The sequence below is a fragment of the Cibotium barometz genome, chromosome 23, assembly GCF_041138505.1.
Source record: "Cibotium barometz isolate CiBa-2024 chromosome 23, ASM4113850v1, whole genome shotgun sequence".
Taxonomy (NCBI): Eukaryota; Viridiplantae; Streptophyta; class Polypodiopsida; order Cyatheales; family Cibotiaceae; genus Cibotium; species Cibotium barometz.
This window is the reverse complement of record NC_141068.1, coordinates 54,630,952-54,642,540: the sequence shown is the minus strand read 5'-3', so window position 1 is coordinate 54,642,540 and position 11,589 is coordinate 54,630,952. Positions and strand designations below refer to the sequence as shown.

The 11,589-nt window shown below is 45.7% G+C and overlaps 1 protein-coding gene across 1 annotated transcript in view; it reads right to left on the bottom strand.

The window, feature by feature from the left end:
- Nucleotides 1–1,361: 1,361 nt before the first annotated feature.
- LOC147626105 (3-methyl-2-oxobutanoate hydroxymethyltransferase 1, mitochondrial-like) overlaps nt 1,362–11,589 on the bottom strand; it is a 45,383-nt gene continuing 35,155 nt past the window's right edge. The window contains exons 2-6 of the mRNA XM_086817668.1: nt 3,399–3,544; nt 2,557–2,763; nt 2,328–2,474; nt 1,960–2,001; nt 1,362–1,823 (exon numbers count right to left, since the gene is read on the bottom strand). Coding sequence (XP_086673794.1) covers nt 1,575–1,823; nt 1,960–2,001; nt 2,328–2,474; nt 2,557–2,763; nt 3,399–3,544 — 791 coding nt within the window. The 3' untranslated portion in view covers nt 1,362–1,574. The remainder of the gene's footprint in view (nt 1,824–1,959; nt 2,002–2,327; nt 2,475–2,556; nt 2,764–3,398; nt 3,545–11,589) is intronic.

Sequence of the window (11,589 nt, the reverse complement as noted above, 5' to 3'; positions counted from 1 at the left end):
AGTATGGACTAGATACTACACAAAAGGTAGTTAATAGGACATATGCACCACTAAAGATAGAAAGAATTAACACACATCAACTCCATTATGCATAATATGGACTAGATACTACACAAAAAGGTAGTTGATAGGGCATATGCACCACTAAAGATAGAGAGAATTAACACAATATCAACTAGCCAAAACTTGGACAAAAACTTCACAATGTGAAATTCGCATGTATGCTAATATGGCAAAAAATTTTACCTAGATGAATCCAAGAACATGCCCAAATTCACGTTACAAGAAAGTGCAAGTTATACCCTCATGGTATTCCATCCACACTACAATATAACCATCAACTCCATTATGCATAGTATCGACTCGATACTACAATATCCCCACTAATGTCATCAGTGCCCAATAGTGGGTGTAGAACTTGGTATCAATATATGCTCCTGCACCCCCCCCCCCCACACACACACACATAAGAGTATATATTTATACGAAGGTCTGCATAATGAGTTTCTCTCAAACTCCAAAGATGGAGGACATGCATAATGAGTTTCTCTCAAACTCCAAAGATGGAGGACAAACTCAATCATAATGATGCCTAACAATTATAACAAATAGAATGAATTATTAGAACAAAAAGGTAGTTGATAGAACATTCTCACCACTAAAGTTAGTGGTGCATACGCCCTATCAACTATCTTTTTTGTTGTAATAATTCTTTCTATTTGTTATATTCCCTTAGTGCTAGGCTTCATTATGATTGAGTCTACCCTGCATCTGCGGAGTTTGAGAGACACAGAATGCAGACCTTAGTATGAATGTATGCTCTTATGTGCGTGTGTGTGTGTATGTGGGATTTGTGTGTTTGGGAGCATATATTGATACCAAGTTCTACACCCACTATTGTGCACTGATGACGTTAGTGGGGATGTCTTAGTATCTAGTCCATACTATGCATAATGGAGTTGATAGTTATATTGTCTTGTGGATGGAATACCATGAGGTTATAACTTGCACTTTCTTGTAATGTGAATTTGGGCATATTCTTAGATTGGTTAAGGTATATATTTTTCTGTCTTAGCAGACATGTAAATCACATTGTGAAGTTTTGGTCCAAGTTGCGGCCTGTTGATATTGTGTTAATTCTTTTTATCTTTAAACTTCACAATGTGAAATTTGCATGTCTGCTAATACAACAAAAATATATACCTAGATGAATCCAAGAACATGCCCAAATTCACCTTATATAACTTTTTAATGCCACTTGCATAGACTTGTTGTAAATGTCAACTGACACAGTTCTACATCCCAATTTTCCTCAATGGGGAATCTTGAGTACAAAATCTCCTAATGTGTAGCAAGTCAACGGATTAAAATTTACCCCAATAGGTATATATTGGACTGAATGTTGATGGAAAGCTATAGCAACTCAAAAAGATCAATTTGAAGTCCTTCCCGTGAAAGAACTCAGGAAAAGGTTTCTGAACAAGATAGTGAGCATGAACAAAAATAGGCACCCTTGGAAGAACCCTCATAGGTTGGTACCAGTATTGTGTTTATGCATAAACCATAGTCTTAAGTTATTTTTTTCTTTGCTCCTCATACTCTATGTTCTGCTTGGAAACAGCACAAGCAGCTTCTGCCGCCTCAGAATAACCTTTGCCCTCAAGCTCCTTGAGAAAAGTCTCCACCTCTTTCTGGTCAATTTTGTATGGCGAAAAGGCATGAGATGGAAAAGAATGAGATGACACATCCTCTTTGTACGCAATCAATGCATTGTTGATGGCACTTCCAATCTGCCCATATTGTTTGCAAAACTTGGGAGTAACCTGTAAACAAGAAGGTTTAATGATTAATTTCCTATCTACCATTTTCCCAATGTTAGCCTGGTGTAGACAGGCTGTGGCACAATTGCACCTGATTCTTCTATTCAAAGGCAGATCATAATTTAATAATGAGGTTTACTTTTGAGTGATGTGGATGCAGTAGATCATGGTAGACCAGAACCTGCAAGACAAACATGAAATGCTGATCATTTTGCTCGATGGAACAGGCAATTGAGTATCATCATTGTGATGGCATGCATTGTTAAATTGTTAAGTTGTAAGCGTGGTTAAAGGTAGTGACCTTAGAGTCAAAAGATATATAATCAAAACACAATGTAGAAGGCTCTATGAGCCAAATTGTTAAGTTGGAAGCATGGTTAAAGGTAGTGACCTTGGAGTCAAAACACAATCAAAATTCAAGGTAGAAAGCTCTATGAGCCAAGTAATGATGCTGTGTGATATAGTGTGATTGAGCAGTAGAGTACTTGACAGAATGTAGGAGAATACCTGGCCACTACAGTTTGGTCCTGCCCCGATGCCAATCGTTGGAATGCTTAGGGCAGACGTAATGGCTGCTGCAACTACAGATGGAAGACACTCGAGGACAACACTAAAACACCCGGATGCTTGCAAAGCTAGTGCATTCTCAAGAACCTTAAAATATCAAGAGAAACCTGTGAGTAAAAATTGAGATGAATTTATAAAGACTACTGAAAAGACCACAAGAACAAATTACCGTGATTGCAGCAGAAGATGTTTGACCTTGTGGACGGAACCCGCCAAGGGCACTTATTGCTTGTGGAGTTAATCCAACATGCCCCATTACAGCAATTCCAGCCTCAACAATTGCTTTGGCAGCTGCTACACGGGAACCATATCCTCCCTCAAGCTTCACTGCATCCATCCCACCCTCCTTAAGCATCTGAGTTGCACTTTCAACAGCCTGCGTAGAACATGAAAAACAAAGCCGAAAACTTTTATTCTAGCGAGACTAAAAACGCAGCCTGAAGGTAGAACGGGGTGGGGCAGGGGGATAACCAACCATAGGAAAAGTGTGAGCTCGCATCATATGTCCTCTATATGACCTTGCATCATATTCCTGGGAATGTATTACCCCCTCTGAGTTGAATGCTCTAATGTTTTGGTGTCAAAAAAAGTGTTTGATAACTACTAGCCGCTGAGCATCAATCCCACCCAATATGGAACGTTTTTTTCCACAAAAGAAGATCCTTCTATTAGTTAAAAGAAAATCCACCAGGAGGTGTAATACAAGTTACAACCCTGTCCTTGACAGTAAAGGAACTGAAAACAGTGAAGGGGAGCTCCCTCCATGGCTGGCCGCTCTCAGCACGAGGCTACATCAAAGGGGAGGGGGCACCCCAAATGGAAGTTCCATGGTAAATTTCAAATAAAGCATCATCAATAAATCCAAGTTAGGTCATCCACCAAACATACAGGAGGATCTACTTAACGAATGTTGCCTTTCTGGCCAATATAGTTACATCAACAGAAAAAGTTGGTATATGCAAGTAAGCCTTGATGAGATTAAACTTTACAATAAGTTGAGGGATTGCAAACCTGTGAAGTGCTTCGTTCATAGCTTCCAAAAGGAAGATCACCAACAAGAAGGGGTCGTCTTGCACCTCTTGCCACAGCTCGACAATGTAGAAGCATATCATCCATAGTCACTGGCAAGGTAGTATCATGACCATGCACCACCATCCCTGCATGTCATTAAAAAAAGACTATTTGATTAGTAAGCTTTATTTTAACTGCCAACATGCACGGAGATCCACTGCATTTCATGGGTTCACTACCGAGGATTCCACAGACGCGTGCACTATTCACCAAATAGCCCCTCAAGCATGAGGTCCAGTGAACCTGCTGCCCTGGCTGCAGAGTACTTGGACAGGAGTCACTACATCCTCGACACTCACCATGTAACATTTGCACTCAAAGATCATATTTCGATTTTCATTTAGTAATAATTTTTAGGGGATGCCATCACATCGTGTATCACAAATTGTCTACATATTGTATTATTTTGGTCTCATAGGCCTTGCCTGACACACATTGGAAAATATGTATTTCTTTCTCATGTAATCCAGCTGAGATCAAACATTAGCCTCTCAACAAGTACCCCACACCAAAAATACTAGTCTAATACACAAGAATCTCGGGGGATCGCGCGCCGTGGGGGGGGGGGGGGGGGGGGGGAGGAGAAAGAAAGAAAGTTATATTAAATGTCTACAAAAGACCCAAAGGATCTATGATACCAAAAAGTGTTACAATAGTTCCGTCGTCCACGAGGTAATTGAATCATGGAAAAGAGAGTGAAAATCAAATGGCTAGCTACATATACAATAGTGATCATGTTCATGTAAGGAGGGAAGATACTGTTAGAAGTCATCTCCTGTCTATTTTTATACACCAGGGCCTTTGTTGTGGGTGTGCCCGCCCTTATGAGGTGTTTTCTCATTTTTCCCCACTCTCCGTATTTTTCCCCTATTCTTTCCCATTTTTCTGTGGCTTGGGAGGCAGCCCTGAGATGGCAGGAGGACCCAGTAGCTGGCCGACTGATGGCACTGGTCCACGACTCCATTTATGTTATGGCCGACTGCTCACAACTGGCCGACTGGCTGCATATGCTGGTCGTGGAGTTTCAGGACCAGTCGGCTGCCTTTAGCACAGGCCAACTGGGTATATGGGGCCATATAAAATGGCCCCCAGCCCCCCATTCCATTTTGTACTATTTCCAGGATCTTCTTGTGTATATAGAGCAGAGTTACACGCCTCTATCTCTCACACTCTTGTGCTGTGATTTTCTGCACTGCGTTTTGCTCTTGTGTTCCCAGATCTGGTCATCATCTCCGCTGCGTATTCTGACATGGTATCAGAGCCTAGGCTCTAGATAGTTCTTGGGATTTGTGTGAGCAAGAGAGGGACTGCTGTGTTGCTAATTGGTGGACCGTACGGGACTGTTCGGGAAGAGGAGAAGCAAGAGGACGGCGGGCTGATTTGCTGGACAACCACTTGCAAGTGTTAGTTCTTCTTTGTTCCCACCCACCCACCCTTTTTAGAGTACATCCCCGCAATGGCAGATCTGTTTGAGATGGCCGAGAGGCATGTGAAGATCCCGACACTCCCCATGTTCCCAGTGGACCGTCAGTTGGACGGGAGCAACTACGACATATGGAAGGTTATGATGCAATCTGTTCTGGAGTCTTACGACCTTGCTGATTTCATCATCATCGGGGTTCCACGGCCAGAGGCAGAGGAAGGGGAGTTACCGTCGATCCGAAAGGACCGGGAGGCTCAGACACAGATGTGGGATCGTGTCAACGCCAGGGTCCGTTCGTTTATCTTTCTCAACTACACACTGCAGGTAATCAATCATGTAAAGCATATGACGCTGACCAGAGGTATATGGCAGCATTTGGCCTCTCTTTACAATAGGGTATCGCCCATGAAGAGGATTTCCTTGGAAGTACAGATGCGGGTTATGAGCCCTGCAAAGTCGTCGACGATGCGGGAGCATATTAACAAGCTGCAGGCTCTTCAGCAGGAAGTTCTTCAGGTTGGGAAGGAGATATCGTCAGAGGACATGGCCATAACGTTGCTGTCGCACTTGCCCTCTCAGTACTCAGCATTTTACTCGTCTTTGATTACCAGTGGCAGGCTCAGCACCATCACGTATCTCCTGTCTATTTTTATACACCAGGGCCTTTGTTGTGGGTGTGCCCGCCCTTATGAGGTGTTTTCTCATTTTTCCCCACTCTCCGTATTTTTTTCCATTTTTCTGTGGCTTGGGAGGCAGCCCTGAGATGGCAGGAGGACCCAGTAGCTGGCCGACTGATGGCACTGGTCCACGACTCCATTTATGTTATGGCCGACTGCTCACAGCTGGCCGACTGGCTGCATATGCTGGTCATGGAGTTTCAAGACCAGTCGGCTGCCTTTAGCACAGGCTGACTGGGTATATGGGGCCATATAAAATGGCCCCCAACCCCCCATATTTGGTCAACAAATAACCCTTGTATCTAATCAAACTTGCATATTGTTCCAAGAAGAAATGGTGGTTTGGAAATCTTGAAACCTCCGCTAGTCCTCCACTTCTTAGGGGCCCAAACCTGATTTTCATTTGCTAATGGCTCTACACATGTATTAGAAGTTTTCAAAGATATCCAAGTTTATATGGCTTTGTTGGATCTAATCTGATCATGTTTTTGTATATATCTTCAGTGAGCTTGCAAAGTAAGAAAGCTCACAATATGTTTTTGTATAAGGTAGTGGGCGGGGCTGGACCTGATAACTTTCTAGAAAATTTATGAAATATAGTGGGGGAGTTCTATTTCCGGGATCTTCTTGTGTATATAGAGCAGAGTTACACGCCTCTATCTCTCACACTCTTGTGCTGTGATTTTCTGCACTGCGTTTTGCTCTTGTGTTCCCAGATCTAGTCATCACCTCCACAGCGTATTCTGACAGATACTCCTATCAATACAAAACATAAAAGTATCCATCTCGCTAATATAAGATACAAAATACCATCTGTGGTATGATTACTGTATGGGGGAGACCTCCCTAATTTCATATATCTCGCTTGGTCTGTAAGTGGAGCACGCAGCTAGCCCGGGGGACTAGGCACATGCGAATTTAAACATTAAACGTGGCTAAATCCCACATTTAAGCTAAAAATAGAGATTTCCACATGGACACCATGCTGGTACCGACCCCCCCCCCTCCCCCTTGGATATCTTTACTACCAAGGAACATTTCAAGTGTACAAACTTTGGGGGCTCACCCAATCACTGGGGTTCTTGCCAGATTATCATAGTACATCAATGATATTGGCATTAGAACTGCACACAAGAGAAGCTATCTACGGTGGATCAAAGATGTCCATGGTGTGATTGTGTGTACACACACACACACAGAGAAGGGAGTTAAAGAGAGAAAGACAATGCTCAGTGCTTGCACAGTACAATGATGATTTGATTGATTATCAAATGTTACACCAAGTACATGCGTTTTGTTGGTTACAACCTTATCTTTTGACTCGGTCAAACTCATTAGAGCAATGACAAATGGTGTAGCCTACGACATCACTCCTTACACACTCACACACATAATATCTAGCCTTATGAGGAGGTTCATTCACACACACACACACACACACACATACACTAAGAGGTGGTTCACACACATCAACAGTACACACAAACAAGGGTATACACACACATGACGCTCCCAAATACCCAACAAATCCCCCCTCAAAGCAAAGGTGGGAATGTGATGAGGAACCTTCAATAGTCAGGAATACACATGCTCCATCTTTGGTCCAAACTTAGCGTGTTCCCAGTTGCGGGCGTAGGGAGGTTGGTAAGCTTGGCTCAGAGGCTAGTGAGCTTGGCCTCAACATGCTCAAAGGCTCAACACTAGCATGGCGCAGAGGCTTATCATGCTTGGCTCAGAGGTTCATGTTGCATGCATGGAAGCCTTGCTATACTGATCCACAGTCCTATGCCTGATTAAGAACAAGATGCTGAATAGGCATGACTAAGAGAGAGAGAAATGAAATGATATATTAACGTCCCTAAGAGGCCATAGTGGCCTATGAGACCAAAACTGAGAGTACATCTAAAGTTGGTGTCTCATCAAAGAGAACAACTAAATGAGACTAAAAAGTACAATAAACTGATTGTCCTACAGTTAAAAGAACAGAACTGTAAGACTCCGAGATGATACTGAGTAGAAAATACTGGAAAATACTAAAAAATGTATATCAGGTAGATCCATGTATGCTGATCAGGTGAAGTGTTGCCCTCTCCTTAGATCAAGTATCTCCGCCATGGGGCTGTCTAGAATGGAGAGGTCGTAGAAGCGAGGTAGGCGCCTCCGATGCCGAGCAATAATGGCTCTGATCTGGCGATGGTGAGGATGCCATGGTCGGGATCCTGGTGGGCGTGGCCGACAAGCACGACATAAGATAACTGCTCTATCACTGGTGACTCCCTAGGAGCGTGGTCGGTGCCCTAATGGCCCAATGGAGGAGGTATCAGGAGGTGTGTGGGCTGGGTTGCTGGTGCTGGTGCTGGTGCCGAAGAAATCTGTCAGGGTATGAGAAAGAAAGAAAGAAGAAAGTTGTATTAACGTCTTCAAAAGGCCAAAATGACCTATGAGACCAAAAGGTTACATCATATCCATGAGGTACATAATCCTGGGTACAAAATAGTAATCAAGAAAGATAACAAAAATCTAGAACTTTAAAATTTGATCTAGGTACATGAGCAAAGAGCTCTCATATCACCCTAATACATCCCTCATGGGCTGCTGTAACATGGTGCTCAAGGTGGTAAAACTGAGCTGGCGCGAGAAGGTCCTGCGATGATGGGAGATGATGGCCCGGATCTTCCTGTGGTGGCGTGGCCGTGGGCGAGGGCCATGGGGTCTGGGGCGTCGAGCTCTGCATAACTCAATGGCTCTGTCGAGTGTCACACCTCTCGACCGAGCTCCTACACTAGCCTGTGGTCTGGGTATGATGGGTGGATCGGCCCTCGGAGTGCTGGTATGGAAGAAGTCAATGAGAGCTCTCTGTGCTGGTCCTCGAGCAAGTACAGCTGATCTGGATCTCACTAAGGACTCCTTGTGTCTACGGAGTTCTAGTAGAAAAAGTCCCAGGCATCTCTGATCCAGGAAGTCCGTGATCCTAGAAAGTGGTCCGAACCCAGCTCGGAAGAGGCAGTGGAACCTCCCCGAATCTCATAGTACACCGGGCATCAGCATATGTAATGGTCCTCTATCTCGGGCTCTGTGTGACAGAGCTGGCATATCATGTCTTCTAGTGTGGCCACCCTAGGCCCATATCTACCAATCTCCACTCTTAGCTGGTGGGACGAGGTGCAGATCTGGCCGATCTCTTATCTCACCCCAAAGGATAGGTGTATGTCCATGTAGCAAGGATGGATGATGAACCCATCCTCTGGCAGGCATAGGAGGTTATTTCTGTAGAAGGCCATCTTTGTCCCCGGTGGACGACCAGGTGAACTCCATGTCCTCTGAGTATCCAGTCTGACAATGTCCTTCCTGATAACCCTGTTCCCTCTCCTCCTGTGGTATAAGCTAGGACCCCAGATGGGGGCACCATACAGTAGTGCAGGTGTAACTAGAGTATCAAATAGCCAAAGCTTCGTCCTCGGCTCCTGAAATTGTATCTGTGAGCATTGCCTCTCTAGCGAGCCAAAGGGCTGCATATCCCCTCGTCAATCTAGCGTCGGCCGCCTTCCGCATTGAGAACTGAGGTCCAACAAAAGTGATACCAAGGTATAAATATGAGGTAACATACTCCATAGGTTCTCCACTGTATGTAAACTGTACTGCAGATCTAGTTATCCACTGTGAAGAGGTGTTAAAGATCATGACCTTGGTCTTTCCAAGGTTCACAGTAAGGTCCTGGTCCTCGCAAAAGGCCCGTAATGCATCCAAAGGCCTCTGCAACCCCTCTAGTGAATCAGAAATAAGAACAATATTATCTGCATACAAGAGGATCGGTATCAAGGCTCCTGCCAAATGTGCTCCTGGTCCTCCTTGTCTGTCTATGTAATCCGAGATCTCGTCAATGTATAGACCAAATAGAGTAGGAGACAAGGGGCAGCCCTGCTTCACCCCAATAGTGTTGTGTATGATCTCTGAGTCACCTCCTAGAGCCCGTACTCTGCCTGTGAGACTGACTCATAGAGTGTAATGATCCCCCACAACATCTCTGCTAGCACTCCCATATCCTGCAGTCTCTTGATCGGTCTGGCCCGTGGGACAGTGTCAAAAGCTTTGCGGAAATCCACAAAGTAGCAGTATATCCATTGTCCGTGAGCTCTCCCCTCCTCAATGATCCCCCGTAGTGTAAAGATATGATCTAGTGTGGAGTGCCCTCTCCCGAAGCCTGCCTGCCCCGGTGCTCTGAGTCTCTGCTCCTTGGACCGTCCACTAGGCTCATGCTCCAAAATCGAACCATAAATCTTGGCCAAGGTGTGACCAATCATGATAGTCCTATAGTTGTTCGGGTCCATGGGGTCACCTGCTTTCAAGATAGGTACAATAGTATTCGATGACCAGCTGACGAGGAAGCCTTCACATAAAGCCCTGTTAAACATGTGAACCAGTAAAGGGGCTAGCATGTCTCTAGCATGGGAGAAATGCTCAGTGAGGAGTCCATCATGATCATGTGCTCTCCCAGTCTGCATCCTGTCAATAGCATCTCTCACCACGCTAAGGTGAAAGAAGGAAGAGTGTGGGGGACGAGGTTCGGGTGGATGTGGGGGAGGTGGTTGCTCGGGGACATGGTAGAGAGAGGTGGCATAGATGTGCTAGGTGCTGGGTGAAGTAATCGGAGTTGGAAGGCGATGATCCTGGAAGATCCTCCAGGCCTCCTTACAGTCCCTTCCAAGAAATAGTTGGTATATCTCCTGCTCAAGCCTTGCTAGGTAGGCTCTCTTCTTTCTCCGTGTGAGACGTCGAAAGATCACTCGCACCTGCTGGTGAGTGGTGCAATCTCCCGATGTAGACGGGCTCGGGTATCACGACATTCCTCGTCGTACCAACTATTCTGTGGGACAGTCCCTCTTGGTGTAGGGGTGGCTCTGGAGTGTGGGAAGGCGGCTGCAGCGGACGTATGGAGGGTGGCTGAGATGTGTAGTAAGCTCATCAAGTGGGATGTGGGGGTCGAGGTCGGAGAGGATGCAGTAGACGTGATCAGAATAGATGAAAGAGGTCTCTCTGGTGAAGTGGTATCTCGGACGGTGATGGGGCAAAGCAGGTGGTTGCATGGTGTATCAACATGTGAGTGAGAAGGCCAGGTATGCATGGTCAGCTGCAACGTCGATGGGGCGAGGAGAGATGGTAAACTCCGAAATGAGTGGCATCAAAGAGAGGGATCCCATTAGGTAGTCCACTGTACTAGCTCCATGTCCGAAGGGGTAGAAGGTGAAGGAGTTGGATCTAGGCCATCTAGCCAGGCCATTATAAATGGCTAGCCTTGAGCCCCGCCGAGGGCTAAGAGATACTCTCCATAGTCTGTGCGGGTTGCTGTATCCTGTGATGTCCGCTCCAGATCTGTACCCATCGTGTCAATCTCTTGGTGCATGGGATCATCTGTCTCAAAGAAGGGTACCTGTGCACCTGTGGTGCGGGCATTGAAGTCTCCAGCCAAGAGGATGTCCCCTAGACTGGAAAACTTCATAATGTTACCATAAAGGGGCAGGTACGGGGACTCTCCATGGGTGGCATATTTAGAATTGGAGGGTGCAAAGTAACACACTGCAAGGTAGATGTCTCGGGCCCTCTCTGTTTGGATCCTCACCCACAAAAACCGTGCGGCCTCATCCTGTCCGACCACCTGTATCACATGTTGAAGCTCCTCCCTGCATAATAAAGCCACCCCTCCCGACCCCCGGGTACCCCCTACTCTGCGTGGGTGTGGGCGGTGAACAAACTCCCATCTATATCCTCTCACCTTTGGAAGCCGACTCCCCTGGCACTGATGAGTCTCTGGGTATAAGACCAAGTCTCTCTCTCTAAATGTCTCCTCGAACAGACCTGCATCTGTCCTCAAGGCGCCATTGCAGTTCCAAATCGCAATCTCTAGCTTGGTCTCATACGTCTCGCACCGTCATTGGGCACGTCGCTCGGTGATGATCACCCTCCCATCTCTATACACTGCCCATTTCCCTGCCTTCCGTGCATCCAAGATGCGTGGCATGCATTCCCTCCTGTG